This window comes from Callithrix jacchus, chromosome 10, assembly GCF_049354715.1.
Source record: "Callithrix jacchus isolate 240 chromosome 10, calJac240_pri, whole genome shotgun sequence".
NCBI classification, from domain to species: Eukaryota; Metazoa; Chordata; class Mammalia; order Primates; family Cebidae; genus Callithrix; species Callithrix jacchus.
The window spans coordinates 24,526,201-24,550,441 of record NC_133511.1 but is presented as its reverse complement, the minus strand read 5'-3'; the positions used below and the strand labels follow the sequence as shown (position 1 = coordinate 24,550,441).

The window sequence follows — 24,241 nt, the reverse complement described above, 5'->3', positions numbered from 1 at the left end:
AGACATGTTTATCCATGTTCCAAGACTATTTTAAGTTAATGTCTGTGAATACCATATTCTATACTTCTTAACATAGAAAAAGCTTGATGGTGTCAAATTTTAGGCATGTTGATACTACTGATATTATACAGATATAATTTGAGCAATCAAAAAGAGGTGTCAACAACTTAAATACCGAAATACCTTTATAACAAATCTTACTGAGTTTTGTGGGGTGTTTCTTGCATTTATCCCTTCTCATTCCATTCCTTTTCTCTCTTTTTTTTTTTATTCGCAGAGATGGGGTCTCATTCTGTTGCCTCGGCTAAAGTGCAGTAGCATGATCACAGCTTACTACAGCCTCAAACTCGTGGGCTCAAGTACTTTAACCATCCTTTTTCAAGGCTTTTCTTCTCTATTCCTTACCACTAACCAAGTTTGTATGCTATACTTCATGCTTAAATTGCTATAATGACAATTTATCCCCAGGATCCAATCACTCTGTATCCTTCAAAATCTTTGAAGCAAATTATCTACTCAAAACACTGGTTGATCATAAAATTCATCTGTAAATATTAAACAATTAAAGTCAATCCTTTCTCCAAAATTTCCTATGGTTCTCTACCATCCCTATTTTCCATAATCCTGTCAACAACCATTCTCCTAGTAAATTTTCCACTCCAACCGATCTAATCTACCCTTAGAATCCCGAACTTTTCTTACTTCTTACTCTCCCCATTTTCCTTAATAGGAGAATCATTCCCTTCCCTTCTCCGATTATTCAAATTCTTCATTACGCTTTCCTGGGTCACATCAACCCAACGTCAGAGCTTCTTCTTTGATTAAGCATTATATTCTTAGAACTTAGATATACCACCTAGACTCTTAAAATCCGTTTTGGAAATAGGCAAAGTAGGAATAAATCAATGATATACATACATATGTGCAAACAAAAGTAAAATGAATATAGTATATTCCATTACTTTTAACATTTACTTTAAATATATCTCATTTCTCCTCTGAGATCAAGTATACTGAGGGAACATACCTCATACTTTTTTCATCCATGTTCAGCACCTTGTCTATATATACAGAAGACATTTTGTGCCTTTCATAAATATTTCATGAGTGTCTATATTTATTAGGCAGCCTTTAAGATAAAAGTGGGAATGTGATGATAAATGAGATTTGTCCTCAAAGCTCAAGGAGCTCACACTGCATCAGGAAAAGATATATAAACAATCTCTTATAACACAATGTGGTAGGTGCCAATTTAAATTTGAACAAATAGCTAAGGGGCAAAGTTTAGTGAGAGACTATCAGAAATTTCAGAATTTCTAGTTAGACTTTCTCAGATTACCAGAGTTCATCCCCTTCTCCTTTATTCTATTACCCCGATTTTGCCTGAATCCTCATTACAAAATTTATCATAAACCTTAAGCAACCAATTAATATTACTTAAAGTATGTCAACTATCATCCATACTAAGTTGCAGTGTCTGGAAGATGTAGACAGTGCTTATGTCTTGGGCACAGCAAGCAATCAAGAGTCTGAAGTAAACTGATACACAGATATGTATCTATATAACCTGTTGCATGTAGATTATGGTCTATATATTATAGTAGGTGAGTAGTATTTGATTATGCCAACTGAAGTTGCAGTCAAGTTTTAGCAAATACTTGTTTGTTCTATAATTCTAATGTAAGGACATAATCTATTTATGGCCGAATAGAAACAGCAGCCTCGGACTCTTCATCTTTAAGCACCCAGATTAGAGAAAACCAATAAAAAGGGTGGTGGGAAACCCCACCATATTTGGATCAAACTGACACTCACATATGCTGGGATTTCCGAACTATCTGGTGAGGCAGGTTCCACCCATGCCCCAACGGGTACTATAGCCTGGTTCCTCTCAGCCAGCACTGCCAACACGTCCTTGCTCTTCAAGGGGTTTAAAGCCAGGGGCAACCGTGTGTTATTTCGAGGTTTCTTTCGGGCCATACTTCCCAGCATCTGTGACTCCTGGTTAGGAGAAAGAAAAAGCTTAAAATCTTCAAACCACTGCATTAAAAGTTCAACCTCCTAACACATGAGCCATAGGCCCGTGAAAAGGAGAGAAGCCCTGGAGGCAGAAGACTGGCACAGATTTGAAAAAAAGTATTCTAGAGAAAAAGGAAGAAAAGGGAAGAGATAAAAAGGCAAGAAAGGTTTTTAAGTTGCCTTCTAGAAGAAATGGCGATGAGAGGGAAGAGAAAGGATGGGAATGAAAGAACGAAGACTGTGCCCAGCTGTGGACGCATCGAGGCGGGAAGGGCGGAATGACAGCCGCAGCCCGGAGGCAAAGGGAGGGGCGGAAACCTGGGTCTGCAGCCGAGAGTTCCAATTATCGGTATCCGGTTATGGGAAGACGCGCTGAACGGCTAGGTGCCTCGGACCAGATAAAAGCCTGCTTCTGAGGCCCCGAGGCCCACTCCTGCTGAGACAGCACTAGCCAGGAGTCCGCCCACCGCTAACCGCAGACTCAGTCTACTCCGGGTACTAAGGGAACTGCCTCAAGTAAACCGCCACTTTTGGGTGGGCCGCTCCGTCCCGCCCTTCCGTAGCCTTGTGTCCGCCCCTTCCGGACCCCGCGTCCCCTCCTGCAGGTGGGAAGAGGTGAGAGGCGGGGTTTCGGGCTTCCGTGGTTCGGTCATTTCCTTTTCCTGTCCGGCTGAAGGGGCGGGAATGTGTGGGTGAACGCGGTTGCTGGGTAATGCGCTGTCTGAGGCTTGGTGGGACTGAAGTTCCAGCCCCGAGTCCTCCTAAATCTCTCCGAAAGGGATGCGTTGGGCTTGTGATCTGGCCGACTGTGCGGGCCAGGGTTCCCAGTAGAGGGAAGCACGGCTTCCTGGAGAAACAAACTAAGCTAACAAATTTTTCGGATTCTTTGTGCAGCTCATTTTACCACGCTGTTTCATGCATGCTATATTTGGACATCACGGCGTCCTGAGTGGTCTCCCTCTCTGCTGCAAGCTCTGCTGTAATCCGGAGACACTCGATTATCTCTGTGGGATAATTTATTCATTAGGTTAACATACATTACTGCGAGCTTTTTTTTTTTTTTTTTTTTTTTTTTTTTTTTTGAGACGGAGTTTCGGTCTTGTTACCCAGGCTGGAGTGCAATGGCGCAATCTCGGCTCACCGCAATACTGCGAGCTTTTTATACACCCGTACTGTTCTAAGCACCGGAGATACACAGGTATAAACGAAACAAATATCCCTGCTCAGTGAATTCACAGTAGAGTGAGGGGGAAATAAGCGAATAAACAATGAGTAAGTAAACGTGTGTGATGTGTAGTAAAAGCTAAGAGGATAGGGAGTGTAGTGGGCAGGGTGGGGATGGGAGGGATAAAATACTAGAATGTCCAGAGAAGCTGCACTGAGGTACTTTTGAGCAAAGACTTAAACGAGATAATAGAAGAAGCCACTGTGCTTTTCAACGGAGGCTTTCTAAACGTGTGCCAGATAAAACAGCAAGTACAAACGCCCCGAGGTGGGGACAGTGTGACTGGAGCAGAGGGAGGGTGGAAGAATGTTGAGACAGGAGGTCAAAAATGGAAGGGCAGGCGATCGAATCGAACATGTAAGCCACCATAGATGTTGAGATGGGGAGCCACTGGAGCAAGGTTTGAAGCAAAGGAACACCATAATGTGATTTAAATTTAAAAAAATAATTCTGAGTGCTCTATTGAAAATAGACGGTAAAGAAGACCAATTAGGTGGCTATTGCAATAATTAGGATAAGGGATTGTGATGTCGGATCAAGGAAGTGGTGGTTGAGATCATGTTAAGTGATTGCATTCTGTATGTATTTGGGAGGCAAAACTTTCAGGATCTGTTAAAGGTTTGGATATGGATTGTCTAAGAGAGATGTCAAGGAAAACTAGGGGCTTCATTCTGAGCAACTGTCAGGATGAAATTACTATTTACTGACACCGTGAAAACAGTGGAAGGAGTAGATTTGGAAAGGGGAAGATCAGGAGTTCAGTTTAGGGCAGATTAAGTTTTACTTACCTAATCAACATCCAAGAAGATAGTATAAGGAAAAGCGTCTGGAGCTCAGAGAAGAGTTCTGGGCTGAAAATGTAAATCTAAGAGTTGTTAGCCTGTAGATTTAAAGCCATTAAACTGGATGGAATCAGCAAGGGGTTGAATATAGACAAATAAAATAATAGATCCTAAAACAGCCCTAGGGTATTTCACTATTACAGAGACTGAGCAGAAGAGGAGGAGGAGAATGCTAAGAGACTGAGAAGGATTTGTCCATAAACTAAGGAAGAAAACCATGGGGGTGTCATACCTTGAAAGCCAGGTGAAAAAGAAATGGTCCACTGAGGGCAGACCATCTGTGTTAAATCCTGCTGATAAATCAAATAAGATGAGGACTGAAAATTGACTTTTGGATTTGACCACGTGGAAGTCATTGATAACTTTAAAAAGAGCAGTGTCTTTTAGAGCAGTTGGAGAGCAAAAGCCTGTTAGGCAAGAAAGAGTAGGAGAAGAAATTGGAGACAGCAATTTTAGACAATTCTTTCCATGAATTTTGTTGTGAAGGGACACAGTGAAACAGGTGGCTGAATGTAGAGGTAGGATCATAAGAGAGTTCTTTAAGATCATAGTATATATTCTTCATTGGTGGAAATTATCCAGTAGACAGGAGAAAACACATGATGCAGGAGAGATCTGAGAGAATTTGGGGATCTACAGTCACATGTCACTTAAAGATGGGGATACATTTTGAGAAATGCATTGTTAGGTAAATTTGACTTTGTGCCAACCTCATAGAGTGTACTTACCCAAACCTAAATGCTATAGTCTACTACACATCGAGGCTATATGGTATAGCATATTGTCCCTAGGCTACATCAAGCATGTTACTGTATTGAATACTATAGGCATTTGTAACACAGTGGTAAATATTTCTATATCTAAACATAGAAAAGATACAGCAAAAATACAGTATTACAATTTTATGGGACCACCATCATATATGTGGTCCTTCATTGACCAAAATGTTGTTATGTGTCACATGACTGTATATCCTCAAGAGGGCAGAGGAAATGGAACCTAGTAAACAAGTGGAGGGACTGGCTTTAGATACCAGGAGGTATAGTTAATTATAATAATAGCAGTAAAGTTAGATTATACAGTATAGTGATAATTAGGTAATATGGTGGTAGGAGCTTATGGAAATTTTCTTCTGATTATTCTGTTTTCTCTGTAAAATAGTATTCTAGCCATCCTCCAAGATGGCCCCTAATGATCCCCACCTTTTGGTGTTCACACCTTTGTATAGTCCCCTCCCACATTGTACCTAGGTTGGTCTGTATGACCAGCAGAATATGGCAGAAGGGATGGTATATTACTACAGAGTTAGGTTATAATAGACATGCTCACGTGCTCTTGCTTGCTCACTCTCTCTCCCTCCCTCCCTCCATCTCAGATCTGCTCTGAAGGAAGCCATGTACATCATTAGCAGTTCTATAAAGAAGTACACGTGGCAAGAAACTGAAACGTTCTGCCAGCATCCCTGTGAATGAACGTGGAAGTAGACCCTCCAGCCCTAATCAAGTCTTCAGAGACTACTGTCAACTAGCGACTTGACTGCAGCCTCATAAGAGACTCTGAGCCTGACCACCCAACCAGAAACTGTGTGAGATAATGTTTGTTGTATTAAGATGCTAAATTTGAGGGTCATTTGTTATATGAGACAAGTAGAAGGTAAGAGACAATGAAAAATCAGTAGAGTCAGTAAGTTGTATGTCCCTATGGGGGCTAAGATTTGTTAGAGCTCATCAAAAGAATGTGCTGAAATAAGAGGTGGTGATCTGACAGTAGGATGCTTGAAGCTGAGTGTATGGAGAGGCTGTGGTTATTGGTGCTGTCAAAGCTTATGGTATGACCCAAGAAGGGAAAGCTAAGGTAAGTTAAAGAAAAAGATCACTGGAGAAGAAGAGGTCATAGAAACCAAGCACCAGAGCATTGAATGGATGATCCTTGAGGATACTGAAATCACCAAAAAATATAATAAGAATGATGTTGGAGAGAGCCAGGAGCAACAATTTTCAAGGAATTTCAGGAAAAGGCTTGGAGGTTGGTGCGTAAGCATAGCTTGGAAAGCCAAGCATGGTATAGTCTGGTGACATGAGGTTCAAAGTTAAAGATGAGGTTAAGAAAAAGGGAGAAGTTAGTGTAGCAATAGCACTGAGTAACTGAATAGCAAGAAGGAAACCCATCCTACCTTCACCCAGCGGGGCAAGGAACAAAAAACAGCTACTATTAGGTGACTGCAAAAGTAATTCTGGTTTTCACGTTGTTGGAATTTGCCGTTTGATATTGGAATACGTGCTTTAATAAATGTATGTTATACATCAGTTAAATGGGCTTTTCTCACCTTGCAGTTTTTTTTGGCTAGTGACTGTTCGTTTATTTTAGGCTATGGAAATGATGTTAGACAAAAACCAAATGTGAGCAGTTTTCTTATTCAAGTTCAAAATGGGCCGTAAAGCAGCAGAGACAACCAGCAACTTTAAGAACGCATTTCGCCCAGGAACTGCTAATGAACATACAGTGCAGTAGTGGTTCAAGCAGTTTTGCAAAGGATGGCCAGGCACAGTGGCTCATGCCTGTAATCCCAGCACTTTGGGAGACCAAGGCCAGTCACTTGAGATTAAGAATTCGTGACCAGCCAAGGCAACATGGTGAAATCCTGTCTCTACTAAAAATGCAAAAATTAGCTGGGTGTAGTGGCACGCACCTGTAATCCCAGCTACTCAGGAGGCTTAGGTGGGAGAATCACTTGAACCTGGGAGGCAGAGGTTGTAATGATCCAAGGTCACACCACTGCACTCTAGCAACAGAGCGAGACTCTGTCGCAATTAAATTAAAAAAAAGAAAGAAAGATTTGCAAAGGAAACGGGAGCCTTGAAGATGAGGAGCGTAGTGGGCAACCAGAGAAAGTTGACAACAATAAATTGAGAGCAGTCATTGAAGCTGATCCTCTTATAAATATACAAGAAGTTGCCTAAGAACTCAATGTTGATCATCCTGTCACTCAGCATTTGAAGCAAATTGGAAAGGTGAAAAGCTCTATAAGTGGATGCCTTTGTGAGCCAACTGAAAAATTGAAAGAATCATCATTTTGAAGTGTTGTCCTCTCTTATTCTATACAGCAATGAAACATTCCTCAATTGGATTGAGACATGCTACGAAAAGTAGATTTTATACAACAACTGGCAATGACCAGGTCAGTGGTTGGACCCAGAAGAAGCTCCGCAGCACATCCCAAAGCACCAGAAACAGGTGATTGGTCACTGGTGGTATGCTGCTAGTCTGATCCACTATGGCTTTCTAAATCCTGGTGAAACCATTACATCTAAGAAGGATGCTCAGCAAATCAATGAGGCACTGAAAACTGCAATTGCCTGCAGCCAACATTGGTCAACAGGCCCCAATTCTTCTCCACGACAACTACAACACCTGACCGCATGTCGCACAACCAACCCTTCAAAAGTTGAACAAATGAAAACTATAAAGTTTTGCCTCATCCACCATATTCACCTGACTGGTTGCCAACTACCACTTCTTCAAGCATCTCAACAACTTTTTGCAGGGAAGACACTTCTACAACCAGCAGGATGCAGAAAATGCTTTTCAAGAGTTCAGCGAATCCTGAAGCACAGATTGTTACACAACAGGAATAAACATTTCTCATTGGCAAAAATGTGTTGATTGTGATGATTCCTATTTTGATTAATAACAATGTGTTTGAGCCTAGTTATAATCATTTAAAATTCATGGCCCAAAACTGCAATTGCTTTTTTTTCTTATTATACTTTAAGTTCTCGGATACATGTGCAGAATGTGCAGGTTGGTTACATAGGCATACATGTGCCATGGTGGTTTGCTGTACCCATCAACCCGTCATCTACATTAGGTATTTCTTCTTATGCTATCCCTCCCTGTTGTGAGATGTTATCCTCCCTGTGTCAATATGTTCTCATTGTTCAACTCCAACTTATGAGTGAGAATATGTGGTATTTAGTTTTCTGTTCTTGTGTCAGTTTACTGAAAATGGTTTCCAGCTTCATCCATGTCCCTGCAAAGGACATGAACTCATCCTTTTTTATGGCTCCATAGTATTCCATGGTGTGTATGTGTCACATTTTCTTTATCCAGTCTATCATTGATGGGAATTTGGGTTAGTTCCAAGTCTTTGTTATTGTGAACAGTGCCACAGTAAACATATGTGTACATGTATCTTTATAGTAGAATGATTTATAATCCTTTGGGTATATACCCAGTAATGGGATTGCTGGGTCAAATGGTATTTCTAGTTCTAGATCCTTGAGGAATCACCACACTGTCTCCCACAATATTTGAACTAATTTTCACTCCCACCTACAGTGTAAAAGCATTCCTATTTCTCCACATTCTCTCCAGCATCTGTTGTTTCCTGATTTTTTTAATGATCACCATTCTAACTGGCATGAGATGGTAATTTTGATTTGCGTTTCTCTAATGACTATTGATGGTTTTGATTTGCATCAAATCATTGTGGTTTTGATTTGCATTTCTCTAATGATAAGTGATGAGGAGCTATTTTTCATATGTTTGTTGGCCGCATAAATGTCTTCTTTTGAGAAGTGTCATCTGTTCATAAACTTCACTCACTTTTTGATTTTGTTTTGTTTTGTTTTTGTAAATTTGTTAAAGTTCCTTGTTAGATACTGGATATTACCCCTTTGTTAGAAAGATTGCAAAAATTTTTTCCCATTGCAAAAATTTTCTCCCATTCTGTAAGTTGCCTGTTCACTCTGATGATAGTTTCTTTTGCTGTGCAGATGCTCTGTAGTTTCATTAGATCCCATTTGTCAATTCTGGCTTTTGTGGCCATTGCTTTTGGTGTTTTAGTCATGAAGTCTTTGCCTATGCCTATGTCTGAATGGTATTGCCTAGGTTTTCTTCTAGGGCTTTTACAGTTGTATGTCTTACATTTAAGTCTTTAATCCTTCTTGAGTTAATTTTTGTACAAGGTTTAAGGAAGGGGTCCAGTTTCAGTTTTCTGCATATGGCTAACTAGTTTTCCCAACACCATTTATTAAATAAGGAACCTTCCATGCTTATTGTTAGGAATAATCAATAACATGGAAATGGCCATACTGCCCAAAATAATTTATAGATTCAATGCTATCCCCATCAAGCTACCAATGACTTTCTTCACAGAATTGGAAAAAACCGCCTTAAACTTCACATGGAACCAAAAAAGAGCCCAAATAACCCAGACAATCCTAATTAAAAAAAAAAAAAAAGCTGGAGGCATCACACTACCTGACTTTAAACTATTTTACAAGGCTACTATACTCAAAACAGCATGGTACTGGTACCAAAACAGAGATATAGACCAATGGAACAGAACAGAGACCTCAGAAAAAAATGCCACACAACTACAACTATCTGATCCTGGCAAACCTGACACAAGCAACAATGAAGAAAGGATTCCCTATCTAATAAATGGTTGGGAAAATTGGCTAGCCATATGTAGAAAGCTGAAACTGGATCCCTTCCTTACATCTTATACAAAAATTAACTCAAAATGGATTAAAGATTTAAACATGAGGCCTAACACAATAAAAACTCTAGAAGAAAACCTAGGCAATACCATTCAGGACATAGGCATGGGCAAGGACTTCATGACTAAATCACCAAAAACCATGGCAACAAAAGCCAAAATAAACAAATGGGATCTAATCAAACTTAACAGCTTCTGCATAGCAAAAGAAACTATTATCAGAGTGAACCAGCAACCAACAAAATGGGAAAAACTTTTTGCAATCTACCCATCTAACAAAAGGAGAATATCCAGAATCTACAGAGAACTTAAACAAATTTACAAGAAAAAATCAAACAACCCCATCGTTGTTTGATGGGAAAGGATATGAACAGACACTTTTCAAAAGAAGATATTTATGCAGCCAACAAATATATGAAAAAAAGCTCATTATCACTGGTCATTAGAGAAATGCAAATCAAACCACATTAGACACCATCTCACACCAGTAAAAATGACGATCATTAAAAAAATCAGGAGACGACAGATGCTGGAGAGGATGTGGAGAAATAGGAATGCTTTTACACTGTTGGTGGGAGTGTAAATTAATTCAACCATTGTGGAAGACAGTGTGGCAATTCCTCAAGGATCTAGAACTAGAGATACCATTTGACCCAGCAATCCCATTACTGGGTATATACCCAAAGGATTATAAATTATTCTATCATAAAAATACATGCACACATATGTTTACTGTGGCACTGTTCACAATAGCAAAGACTTGGAGCCAACCCAAATGTCCATCAGTGGATAAAGAAAATATGACACATACACACCATGGAATACTATGGAGCCATAAAAAAGGATGAGTTCATGTCCTTTGCGCATATACACCACAGAATACTATGCAGCCATAAAAAGGATGAGTTCATGTCCATGAAACTGGAAACCATCATTCTAAGCAAATAGACACAAGAAGAGAAAACCAAACACCACATGTTCTCACTCATAAATAGGTGTTGAACAATGAAAACACATGGACACAGGCAGGGGAACATCACACACTGGGACCTGGGGGGAGGGGAACTACAGGAGGAATAGCAGGGGGCAGGGAGATTAGGGAAGGATAGCATTAGGAGAAATGCTTAATGTAGATGTTGGGGCAATGGATGCAGTGAACCACCACCTTGGCACGAGTATACCTATGTAACAAACCTGCATGATCTGCACATGTATCCCAGAACTTAAAGTATAATAAATAAATTTTAAAAAACAAATAAAGAAAGAATCCTTAGGCCGAGGTAGGTGGACCACGAGGTCAAGAGATTGAGACCATCCTGGTCAACATGGTGAAACCCCGTCTCTACTAAAAATACAAAAAATTAGCTGGGCATGGTGGCACGTGCCTGTAATCCCAGCTACTCAGGAGGCTGAGGCAGGAGAATTGCCTGAACCCAGGAGGTGGAGGTTGCGGTGAGCCAAGATCGCACCATTGCACTCCAGCCTGGGTAACAAGAGCGAAACTCTGTCTCAATAAAAATAAATAAATAAATAAAATAAAATAAAATAAAGAATCCTTTCCCCATTGTTCATTTTTGTCAGAATTGTCAAAGATCACATAGTTGTACATGGGTAGTGTTATTTCTGAAGCCTCTGTTCTGTTCCATTGGTCTATATGTCTGTTTTGGTACCGGTACCATGCTGTTTTGATTACTATAGCCTTGTAGTATAGTTTGAAGTCAGCACAAAGCCTCCAGCTTTGTTCTTTTTGCTTAGGATTATCTTACCTATACAGGTTTTTTTGTTTGTTTCATAAGAAATTTAAAGTAGTTTTTTCTAATTCTGTCAAGAAAGTCAATGGTAACTTTATGGGGATAGCATTGAATCTATAAATTACTTTGGGCAGTATGGCCATTTTCACAATATTGATTCTTTCTAACCATGAACTTGGAATGTTTTTCCATTTGTTTGTTTTCTGTCTTATTTTCTTCAGCAGTGGTTTGTAGTTCTCCTTGGAGAGGGCCTTCATGTCCCCTGTAAATTGTATTCTTAAATATTTTATACTCCTTGTAGCAATTGTGAATGGGAGTTCACTCATGATTTGGCTCTCTGTTTGTCTATTATTGGTGTATAAGAATGCTTTTTATTTTTGCACATTGATTTTGTATTCTGAGACTTTGCTGAAGTTGCTTATCAGCTTAAAGAGATTTGGGGCTGAGATGATGGGGTTTTCTAAATATACAATCATGTCATCTGCAAACAGAGACAGTTTGACTTCCTCTCTTTTTATTTGACTATGCTTTATTTCTTTTACTTGCCTGATTGCTCTGCCCAGAACCTCCAATACTATATTGAATAGGAATGGTGAGAAAGGGCATCTTTGTCTTATGCAGGTTCTCAAAGGGAATACTTACAGATTTTGCCCATTTAGTATGATATTGGCTGTGGGTTTGTCATAAATAGCTCTTATTATTTTGAGATATCTTCCATCAATACCTAGTTTATTGAGAGTGTTTAGCATGAAGGGGTATTGAATTTCATCAAAAGCATTTTCTGCATCTATTGAGATAATCATGTGGTTTTTGTCATTGGTTTTGTTTATGTGATGGATTACATTTATTGATTTGCATGTGTTGAACCAGCCTTGCATCCCATGGATGAAGCCAACTTGATGATGGTGGATAAGCTTTTTGATGTGCTGCTGGATTCAGTTTGCCAGTATTTTATTGAGGATTTTCATATCGATGTTCATCAGGGATGTTGGCCTGAAATTTTCTTTTTTGGTTGTATCTCTGCCAGGTTTTAGTATCAGGATGATGCCTGGCCTTATAAAATGAGTTAGGGAGAGGAGTCCCTCTTTTTCTATTGTTTGGAATTATGTCAGAAGAAATGGTACTAGCTTCTCTTTGTGCCTCTGTTAGAATTCGGCTGTGAATCTGTCTGGTCCTGGGCAATTTTTGGTTGGTAGGCTATTAATTGCTGCCTCAATTTCAGAACTTGTTATTGGTCTATTCAGGGATTCAGCTTCTTCCTGGTTTAGTCTTGGGAGGGTGTGTCTGTCCAGGAATTCATCCATTTCATCTAGATTTTCTAGTTTATTTGCATAGAGGTATTTATAATATTCTCTGATGGTAGTCTGCATTTCTGTGTGATCAGTGGTGATATCTCCTTTATCATTTTTTATTGTTTCTATTTTATTCTTCTTTCTTTTCTTCTTTGTTAGTCTGGCTAGTGGTCTATTTTGTTAATCTTTTCAAAAAAAGTATCTCCTGGATTTATTGATTTTTTTTGAAGGGTTTTTCATGTCTCTTATCTCCTTCAGTTCTGCTCTGATCTTAGTTACTTGTCTTCTGCCAGCTTTTGAATTTGTTTGCATTTGCTTCTCTAGTTCTTTTAATTGTGATGTTAGGGCATCGATTTTATCTTTCCCACTTTATCCTGTGGGCATTTAGTGTTATAAATTTCCCTCTAAACACTGCTGTAGCTGTGTCCCAGAGATTCTAGTACATTTTGCCTTTGTTCTCATTGGTTTCAAAGAACGTATTTATTTCTGCCTTAATTTTTTTTTTTATCCAGTAGTCATTCAGGAGCAGATTGTGCAGTTTCCATGTAGCTGTGCGGTTTTGATTTAGTTTCTTAATCCTGAGTTCTAATTTGATTGCATTGTGGTCTGAGAGACTTTGTGGTTTCTGTTCTTTTGCATTTGTTGAAGAGTGTTTTACTTCCAATTATGTGGTCAATTTTAGAATAAGTGCCGTATGTTGCTGAGAAGAATGAATATTCTGTTGACTTGGAGGGGAGAGTTCTGTAGATGTCTATTAGGTCCACTTGGTCCAGAGCTGAGTTCAAGTTCTGAATATCCTTGTTCTCTGTTTTGTTGTTCTGTCTAATATTGACAATGGGATGTTAAAGTCTCCCACTATTACTGTGTGGTAAGTCTTTGTAGGTCTCCAAGAACTTGCTTTATGAACCTGGGTGCTCCTGTATTGCGTCCATATACATGAGAATAGTTAGCTCTTCTTGTTGCATTGATCCTTTTACCATTACGTAATACCCTTCTTCATCTTTTTTGATCTTTGCTGGTTTAAAATCTGTTTAATCAGAGACTAGGATTGCATTGCAACCCCTGCTTTTTTTTCCTTTCCATTTGCTTGGTAAATATTCCTCCATCCCTTTATTTTGAGCCTGTGTGTGTCTCTGCATGTGACATGGGTCTCCTGAATACAGCACACCAATGGGTCTTGACTCTATCCAATTTGCTAGTGTGTGTCTTTAAATTGGGCACTTAGCTCATTTACATTTAAGGTTAGTATTGTTACGTGAATTTGGTCCTGTCATTATGATGCTAGCTGGTTATTTTTCTTGTTAGTTAATGCAGTTTCTTCATAGTGTCAATGGTCTTTACAATTTGGTATGTTTTTGCAGTGGCTGGTATCAAAACCCCAATTACTTTTGTGCCAATCTAATACTTGAGAGGGCAACAGATAGGTTGCATTGCACCCCTCCGTACACAGACACACACACACGCACACACACACACACACACGCACCCCAACACTGGGAAGAAGTATTGTTAGGTATCTCCTTCTCTTTTCAACCCTCCACCTCAATATCTGTGCCTCTCAATAGCAGCTAGGTCAGTGGTTTCATAGTAATCTATATCCTTTTTTTTGAGGTGGAGTCTTGCTCTGTTGCCCAGGCTGGAGTGCAGTGGCACAATCTCGGCTCACCGAAACCTCCACCTCCCAGGTTCAAGCAATTCTTCTGCCTCAACCTCTCCAGTAGCTGGGATTACAGGTACCCGCCATCATGCCCAGCTAATTTTTGTATTTTTAGTAAAGACAGCATTTCACCATATTGGCCAGGCTGGTCTTGAACTCCTGACCTCAGGTGGTCTGCCTGCCTGGGCCTTCCAAAGTTCTGGGATTACAGGTATGAGACACTGTGCCCAACCAATAATCTATATTCATGATATGTCCAGAGAATTCACATGTAAGGCCCTGTTCCCATTTTCTGCCCCCTTCAGGAAGGCTTATATTCCATATAACCAGAGTTGGTTTCTCAGCAAGGAAACTGTTTGCTTAGAAATGTCTATCTTCTTCAGGAACTTAAAATAATAGATGTTGCTGGCACCAAAGTATCAAGGCCCTGCTCTGGAACACTCCTCATCAGAGTTGTGTATAATCCCTTTTCTGTGTCTGGGGGATCCCTGGACATGTCTGCACAAAGCCCCGAGTCACTGAGTCCTTGGCAGCAGTCCACTCCACACAGAACTAATTGTTTCATGAGCACGAGGGAGCAATTTGCATTTTTAGTCATTACTTTACTATTTGTGGCTGGCTGACCCACACCTGTAACAAATTAGAAAATTTGGTCACATGTCAGTTTTCAGGGACAGTTCTCAGGATAGCCTAAGGAGAACATCTATAGAAGTGAAAACCCTGCCTATCTCTACTCTCAGGGGAACTGGATTTTGGGGAACAAAGCCTCAGGCAGCTGATTCATGCCCACTTTCAGCCCCTCTCCCAGGTTTTAGCAGGGTGTTACAGGGCTAACTAATATTCTGGGCTATTTCCTAAAAATGGACCAAAGCACTGTCCTTTTTTCTTCCTCCTCCTTATCCACCTCTCAAAATAACCTTTCTAACTAGGATAACTAGAGGAGTCCTTCTGCTTGCCTGTGCAGACCAGGTTTCTGCAGTAGCATTTCACAGTAAATGGCACCAGTTGCAGATTGCTTCAGTTAAGCCCAGTTTTCTCAACAGCATCTGCTGTACTACTTTTTACAAAAGATTCTCTAATTTTACCATGGATATAGAAGTCTTTTGCTCCTTACTCTTGGTGCGTGATTAAAAGAAAATTAACAGGGATTTCAGCATCTCTCTACATTACTAAATATTCATCTAGGATAGTGGAGAGATGCACTACCCAGATCTTCCAAGGAAGGGCTTGTTGGCTGGCTGCTCCCTCCATGACCAAGCGAGATTCCATCTCAAAAATAAATAAATAAATAAATAAATCAGTCCTTTCTGTTCACTGTTGACACTGTTGAGCCTCCAGATTATCTCCACACTACCCCATCTCTAGTCTTTCTAAATACATGAGCCAATAAAGTTCTTTATTATTAATGCTAATTTGCATTAGGTTTTATATGATTTGTAACATAGCCCATAGACAAGTTCTGATGTGAGTCCACTGATAAACACTGGAGACTAAAAGAAACAAGTGGAATGAATCAGAGCGACCCACAAAAATTAGTTCCTGGAGCTGCCTCAAAACCGAGTCCTGCAATACATAAGATTCAGGTCTTATGTATTCATGCAATATGCCTCTCTTCTGATAGTACATCACGGGATAGCTATTCTTTGAAGCCAAAGGAGCTTGACTAAGGTAGGAGACTTCTCCTTTAAAGCTATTTTAGCCAAAATTACTTTATCTATCCTTGTTACTTATATTATTCACTCTATGCTTGACTTAAAAAAAAACTCTCAAAGTATTAAAATTGTAATCATTAAAGATACTTTTAAAAAATATATACTGCAGGCTCTAAAAGCAATTTTAAAAAGGGAATTTTAAAAATGTAACACCTAAAAGGTGTAATACATGAGGCCTTAAAAGAGAAAAGAAGAGAATGTTCTGGAGGAGATAGTGTAATGGCTGTACAACAATGTGAATACACTTAATTCCACTGAAACATTACCTAAAAAAGTTAAAATGGAAAACTGTATATTTTGTATATTTTACCACAATAAAAATAAATGAAAATCAAATTTTATGTAAAAAAAAAAAAAAAGCAGTAAGCCTCTATAGATAATTACTTGGAGAAAGCCAAGTTATTCATTTGTATGTGTTCTTCTATGATTGTTTACATTATCTGCTATTAATAGTCACATTCTCTATATCCCAAATCCCTAGGGATAGCATATTACAGAGGAGAAAGGGATTTTAGAGACAAACTTGGGTTTATGCTCTGGCTCTGCAATTTACCGTCTGTGGTCAAGTCACGTTAACTTTGTTTCTAGATATGTAACATATATAATAATAACTGACCCTTCAGGGTTTGTTTGTTTTTGTGAGAAGTAATGTTAAATATGTAAAATACACCATACATAATAGACACTCAGTAAATCCTTGCTAATATTTTTTTTAGGAAGCAAGATAGAAGTCATAAAACCTCAGAAGATTTTAATTTGTCTTCCCAGCATCCCTTCTCCCACTTCTAGTAATAGCCCCACCTGTGACTATGGGGTTAAGTACATGGGCCAGCCTGGGATACTGTTCTAGTCCCCTTGCTACAGTGATTGATCCAGAGCTGTGCATGTGACCTAAGCCAGGCCAACCACAGCCCTTCACCAAGATTATTTTTTAACTAGCTCCATCAAGAGTCTTCTTCTCCTGCCTGCACAACAAGCTGCACTGTCCAATATGTTAACCACTATATACATGTGTTAAGTTTAATTAGAATTAAATGAAATTTATAATGTATGTCCTCTGTCCTACCAGCCACATGGAACTAATGGCTACCATATTTGACAGCACAGATATAGAATACTGTCTTATTTCCAACTATTCCTTCTCCCTGGAAAATTTTGTTACATGATGCAAGCAATTCTTCCCTTTTTGCTTCAGAATAGTTCCAGTTGAACTTCAGTCACTTACAGTCAAATGATCTTGACAAATCACATTCCTTAGTTTGTCAGGCAACAAACCAGATGCAGAATCTGGGAGGCCTGACTTTGGCAAAGATCTATAAATTAGACAACACCAAATCCTGTAAGTACTGCAACAAGGGGAAAAATTGGGGGCTGTCTTCAAGCCACCTCTGCTACCAACTTAGCTAGGGCCTTTTTTTAAGAAACATGGTTCCAACTGGGCATGGTGTCTCAATCCCAGTAATCCCAGCACTTTCGGGGGCCGAGGTGGGTATATCATGAGATCAGGAGTTTAAGACCAGACAGGCCAAGATGGTGAAACCCCATCTCTACTAAAAATACAAACAAAAACAAAAACAAAAGCAAAACAAAACAAAAAAAATTAGCTGTGCATAGTGGTATGTGCCTGTACTCCCAGCTACTTGGGAGGCTGAGGCAGGAGAATCGCTTGAACCCGGGAAGGCAGAGGTTGCAGTGAGCCAAGATCGTACTACTGCACTCCAGTCTAGGTGACAGAGTGAGACTCCATCTCAAAAAAGAAAAGAAAAGAAAAAAGAAATGTGGTTCTTCCCCCAAATTGAGTCCTGTGTATCACAAATCTATCTTCTCAGTGTCCCTGGCCTAACCAGTGGGGGCCCCGTTTTCTTTGCTGACTAAGCTTTTTTTTATGATCCTATCACCTGCCTGATCCCTTTTCTCACATCTAGTTTCAGAACTCTCCTTTTCCTTCTTACTTTTTACTTCTGGGCCTGGCTGAAGGCAACCTTTTTCTGGAGTACAGCATTATACTAGACAGGAAGCACAGCTGAGTCTAGGCTGTGACAACTTGTAAAATATGTGACTTAGAGCTGGTTATTTAACCTCTCTGAGCTTCATGATCCTCTTTGAAAAAAATGAAAAAAAAATCCCACTGCACAGCATTGTTAGAAGGTTAAATAAAATAATATTCTAAAAGATAATTTGTAAAGAGCAATACAAATGTTTTAGCACTTATACTTCTCAGCTATATATATGCAGCCTTCTCAGCTATAATATATTTCAGCTCCTAGACAAGGATCCAGGGATTGTGTCTTCTATTACTTTTGAATGTGCTGCCTTCCTCCTCTTCCACATCCCACCACTCTTATTAATGTTTGGAACACAGCGTGCTCTTCACACAGTAGGCAATTATCAGATGCTGGCCAGCAGATTCCCATTTCTGAGCCTCCCTCTTTGGTAGGAGGGTGAACGGCAGCAGAGGGCAGTGAATCCTTCCCCTGACACAGTTGGTGGGTGGACACCATCCGAGGGAAACAATGAAGCCTTTCATGAGTTGGGGTGTAATCTGTGGCTTCCCCATGATTTTTCAACCTGTTTATATTTGAGCACTGAAGCTTTACAAGAACAGAACTCAAGAGATATTCTCCAGAATGTCCTTGCTGCATCTTAAATAGGTCAGCAAAAGCTGGATCTTTCCAGCCCTTTAATGCCAATTAATTTCTCCTCTTTGTACCTCTGGAGAGTGGCTGAATAGAGCACGTTTAGCAATCACGGGCACATGCCTGAGTCCCTCTCAGTTTCTGAGGGGGCCGGAATTCTATTCAGAAATCAAATATTTACTCTCAGCATAAAAAACTTCGATGTTCTCCCGTTTTCAGTAGAGAAACGGGAGCCCCTCCTTGCTGTCCTTCCAAAATTTAGCCAGAACCCCACACCACCCCCAGGATCATATATTTCTCCCAACAAACTCCACACCTTGTGGAGACACCATATCTCTGCAGAACGCTTTTCATCTGAGTAACTCTTCATGTTTACAGAAATCCACAGGCAACAAAATCAATGTTCAGGATGAAGGAGCCTTTGACTCCATTTCTACTTGCTATTTGATGTTTTTCAGAGGCGACCCAGAGTAGGGCCACCTAGGAGAACTTTAGAAAGAAAATGAATTGAAAAAAAATGTTCTTGGGGAGGGCCATTCCTCACTGTCCAGGCTACAGAAAGCTTGTTTTGTTCTGAAGGGAGCTGGCTAATCTGTCTCTTATTCAGAGGTTGCTGTAGGAGCTGGGCCCTGCCTCCTCTCAACACAAAGCCTCATACAAATTCCTTGTTTCCCAGGCAATGTGCTGCAGCTCTACAAATTCTCTGGCTGATGTTTGCCTCCTGAGTCCTCTGTCCATTAGGAGAAATCAAACTTACGATAGAGACAATGCCAGTACCATTTGCATATGGATTTATACAATGAAAAATAAAAATGAACATACCTTCACCAAAATTAGCGGGCCCAAGGAGTGGGGAGAGAGGGTCGCTTCATATCCATAGCTTAGGGAGTAGATCCTTTTTACCCTAGAGGGTAAAAGCTTACACCAGGAGGAGGATATCCTACTGGTGCATTAGGGGTTAGTCAAAAGCCTAAGCACTTTTGGTGATCAGCCTAAGATCTAATCCAAATTCTGCCACATAACAGCTATGTGACCTCAACAAGCTGCTAACCTCTCAGAAGTTTAGGTTTTCTTCTTTGTAAGATGGCGTTGGAAGAAATAAATAAGCAAATGTATATAAAGTAGTTGACAGAGTCATATGCAGAGTAGCGCTCTCTCTCTCTCTCTCTCTCTCTCACACACACACACACACACAGATAGAGAGAGAGAGAGAGAGAGAGCAGTTAGAAGAGGGAGGTAAGAAGTCTTAGAAATTAACCTCTCCTTACCCCTCAGAAGCAGCCTCATAGCTCATATCTGATGGCAGTTGGTGGATAATACCCCAGCTCCCTAGCCCCTAGGAGGTATATTCTTTACTACCACCCAGGGCTTCCAGGAGGATTAAGCTCTAACTGCCCACAATAGTGATTTGCTTGATATGCAGCCTTTACTGACTTTCTTTCCTTCCAGTTTATTCCCCCAATGTACTGCCTGGTTGTGCTGTAATTACCTTTCGGATAAACTATTTGACTTCTTGACTTAAGCTCTGCCTCTGAGGAAACCCAAACTAGGATACCAATACTTCTTCACATTTTTGAAGGCCTACATTCTGAGGATCATCCCTGACTCCATACTCCTGCTTCAGCTGAATTAGTCAGTTTAGTGTTCATTTCACAGCTCTACATATGCGGTCCTTTTTCCATACCATGTTATACCAAACCTGGAACTCAGTCCTCTGTGTCAGTATAAATGCACACACGCTAATTGTATTCATTTTCTATGCCGCATAACAAATACCACAAATATAGCAGCTTAAAACAGCATACATGTATTATTACTATTTGAGACAGGGTCTGGCTCTGTCACGCAGGCTGGAGTGCAGTGGTGCAATTGCAGCTCACGGGAGCCTCAATCTCCTGGCGCAAAGAATCCTCCCACCTCAGCCTCCAGAGTCACTGGGACTACAGCCACACACCATCACACCTGGCTATTTTTGGATTTTTTGTGGAGATGGGGTTTTGCCATGCAGCCCAGCCTGGTCTCCAACTCCTAGGCTCCAGCCATCTGCCTGCCTCCGCTTCCCAAAGTGCTGGAATTACAGGCATGAGCCACCATGCCTGGTAGCATACATTCATTTTCTTACAGTTTCTTTGGGTCAGTAATTCACAGCTTAGGTAGGTCCACTGCTCAGAGTCTCTCACCAGACTTCAATTAAGGTGTCAGCTGTCCAAGTTCCTTACCAGGGCCTAGGGTTCTTTTCCAAGCTCATATGGTTATTGGAAGAATTCAGTTCCTTGTGGTTGTAGCACTGTTGTTCCCTTTTGTTGCTATTGTTGTTGTTGTTGTCTGTTGATTGACAGTTGCTCTCAACTTCTAGAGGAGGCCAGCAGTTCCCTGCCACAGGGCCCTCTCATGCCAGTGCAGTACACTAGACAATCTCTCTCTGGTCTGTGTCTTCTATATTGTAACCTAATGAAGACAGTGGCTATCCCATCACCTCTGCCATATTCTTTTGGCTAGAGGCACACACATATACTGCATTTGAGTGTAGTAAAGTTTTGAAGAAGAAGTTTTTTCAAGTTGAAGAAGTTTTGAAGAAGATAAAGGAGGGTAGGTATACAGTGTAACAATGCAAGCTGCTCTTAAATTTTCTTCAGTTGCCCACCATGTTGATCTCTCATCCCCTCTCCCTGTCTTCATCTCTCTCCTCTCTGCACTCTCCTTGCCCCCAAATTCCTGTTTATTTCTAATGAGGAGCAATTTATGTTTTTGTTCCTTGACTCTTAATGCTCAAGGTCTTACCTTCTACTCCATGTGGCATATCAAGCTCTCTTCCTTGCTACAGAAAATTCTAGCCAGGCACAGTGGTTCATGCTTGTAATCCCAACACTTTGGGAGGCAGAGGCAGGTGGATCACAAGGTCAGGAGTTTAAGACCATCCTTACCAACATGGTGCAACCCCATCTCTACTAAAAATACAAAAATTAGCTGGGCGTGGTGGTGCATGTCTGTAATCTTAGCTACTCAGGAGGCTGAGGCAGGAGAATCACTTGAAGCTGGGAGGCAGAGGTTGCAGTGAGCCGAGATCACGCCAGTGCACTCCGGGCTGGGTGATAGAGTGAGACTCTGTCTTAAAAAAAGAAAAAGAAAAGAAAATTCCCTCATCACAGGAATTTTGGTGCCATTGGTTGGAAGGTTTTCTCTCATTCTGCTACTAACAATGATTCACAATTTAATGGAGGAGACAGATATGGCTCAATTAATAGCAGGAAATGAATGAAGGGGAGGAGGAGGCATGCTAAACATAAAAATCACCACTGATGGGATAGTATTAGTAAGGGCAATTTCTAAACCTCTTTTGTAGTATTATCATTATTCCCTGGAGACAGAGGAACAGGCCAGGTGGGTGGGAACACTCTTACCTCTAATAGTAGAATTATTTAAAATGGTACTTATTCACATGTCATTCATGTGTGTGTTATCTTTTTCTTGCCTTTACTAGTAACTATTTTTTAAATGATTTTTTTCTTGTTCATTTGTTTTTAAGTAATGTCAGGGTCTTGGGTACATCAGTAGATTTGCCTCTGGGCAAATTACTTACCCTGCTATTCCTTGGTTTCCTCATCTGACAAATGAAGAAATGAGACAAGCTTATCTCAAATGTCTGTTGCTGCACAGTAAGTCCACTACTCTGTGACTGTTAAAAGACCTTTAGTTCTTGGGAGACAGAATTCAGTTTTACAGTTTCTTAGCCTCCTTTTTTATTTGTTTATTTGTTTCTTTGTTGTTTTGGCCAGCTCCTACAGACGTTTGCATAGGATGCTGATTCAGTTGAAATCACTAGCTTCCACCAAACACCGCATGTTCTTGCTCATAAATGAGAGTTGAATAATGAGAATACATGGACACAGGGAGGGGAACATCACACACTGGGGTCTGTTGGGAGGAGGGGGGCTGGGGAGGGATAGCAGGGGGGTGGGGAGATTGGGGAGGGATAACATTAGGAGAAATATCTAATGTAGGTGACGGGGGGATGGAGGCAGCAAACCACCATGGCATATGTATGCCTATGTAACAATCCTGTATGATCTGTACAGGTACCCCAGAACTTAAAGTGCAATTTAAAAAAATCACTAGCTTCTTCTTCCTCCCATTCTAGAGACAGATACATCTGAGTTTCTGCTGGTGGATGGGTGTGTGTTGAGGGGCTCCATCCTAAGCTGTAGGGTCTCTGTCTGGGTGGTCAGTGCAGAGGCATGAGGACCAGCAGGCAAAGCTGCCACCAGTTCTGGGACAAGGAGTCCGGATTCCAGAGCCCCAGAGGGATTTCCAAATAAGGAGTATTCTGAAGCAACTGTGTGCAGTGAAGGGGCCCGGAGACCTGGGCCATGCTGCTCAGAAGAGGACAGTGCCTCAGAAATGAATCTGTCGGAGTGCTCAGAGAAAGCAGGGCTGTGGGCCTTGGCTCAGCAAGGGATGATTGCCATCCGTCAAGCAGTTTTTCAACACCATTGTTGGAGCAGCCTCATTATGCAGAGCTCAGAATTGGGCCCCATGAGGAGATCTGGGGGATAAAGAATTACATTCCCTGCTCCAGAGAGGCTTGCAGGCTCATGAGGAAATGGCCACAGTAACCACACTTTCTGATAAAAAAATTGGACATGCAAACTAATAAGTATAAATATATTTTTGACATTAAAGAAATGTAGCGTTAATAGTCAGAATATCCCTTTTTAAAAAACCAGCCAGCATCATCAACAATTATATGAGACAGACACACCCAGAGCAAAAAACTCAAAGAACACAAGGAAGGATAACATTAAGACAAGCCAAGACAGCTGAGATAAACACTCTGTGTTATGTGTGAGGCTGTTACCCTATCTTTCTGAAAGTCAATTGCCTATTGGATCAGTGTCCCCACTCAAAGTGAGCCCCGATTATTTCTGGAAATTCCCGAGAGATCCCTCATGTGTGTCCACAAACTGTTCTGTCATTGTTTTGTGGCCTCACTCGCTTGCTCACTCCCCCACCCATAGTTGTCCAGCTGCTTGAGAAGCCCCTTTAAAGGAGCTAGGGCAAGGGCTCATCCATCCAATACTCAACTACTGTCTGCTGAGCACCTACTATGTGCCCTGCCCCGTATTACGTACTAGGGATAGAGAGACATACAAGATGGCTCTTAAATCAAAGAGCTCTCTATTTCTTCGGAGAGAAAGGCACATAAGCAGATGATTATAAGTTTCTAAAGGCCTACTCAGTCACTGGAAGCAGGATTGCAAAACTGCTCCTTGTACATTCAGACACACAAAGGAAAGGGAATGCCTTTATGTCTTTGTAGTTGCTGTGATCTTCCACATGAGCCTCTCACCCCCCAGGGTAGCAGAGGAAAATGTCACTCCATCTCAGTAAGCCCAGTCTGATCCAACCATTTTCACACTGTCTTTAGGTAGCTCAGTCTCTTCCTGGATAGCTCAGGCAATTGCTCGAGCAGTCTTTCCAACATCCTCTTCCAACCCCAACTCCTCTCTACTAAGAGTTGGGGTAAATATAGGTGGTGTGGCTGAAGCAATCTTGTGGCAACAGGGGAACACAGTGTCTGTGGACTTGTGTAGTATTCTCAGGTTT

The 24,241-nt window shown here is 40.7% G+C and overlaps 1 protein-coding gene and 1 long non-coding RNA gene across 12 annotated transcripts in view; one reads left to right on the top strand and one right to left on the bottom strand.

The window, feature by feature from the left end:
- Positions 1–2,592, bottom strand: part of CCDC15 (coiled-coil domain containing 15) — a 120,268-nt gene extending 117,676 nt beyond the window's left edge. For 10 of the 11 annotated variants that reach the window (XM_054241695.2, XM_035264972.3, XM_009007049.4 and 7 more), the window contains exons 1-2: positions 2,338–2,592; positions 1,816–2,001 (exon numbers count right to left, since the gene is read on the bottom strand). In XM_054241695.2, the coding sequence (XP_054097670.2) occupies positions 1,816–1,992 (177 nt within the window). In that variant the 5' untranslated portion in view covers positions 1,993–2,001; positions 2,338–2,592. Of the gene's footprint in view, positions 1–1,815; positions 2,002–2,337 lie in introns of those variants that run through there. The other variant, XM_035264979.3, reaches the window with a different exon arrangement.
- LOC144578057 (uncharacterized) lies at positions 2,371–6,919 on the top strand. Its single transcript, XR_013523124.1, has 2 exons — positions 2,371–2,634; positions 5,462–6,919. It is a non-coding gene; the product is annotated as an uncharacterized LOC144578057 (long non-coding RNA).
- Positions 6,920–24,241: the final 17,322 nt, after the last annotated feature.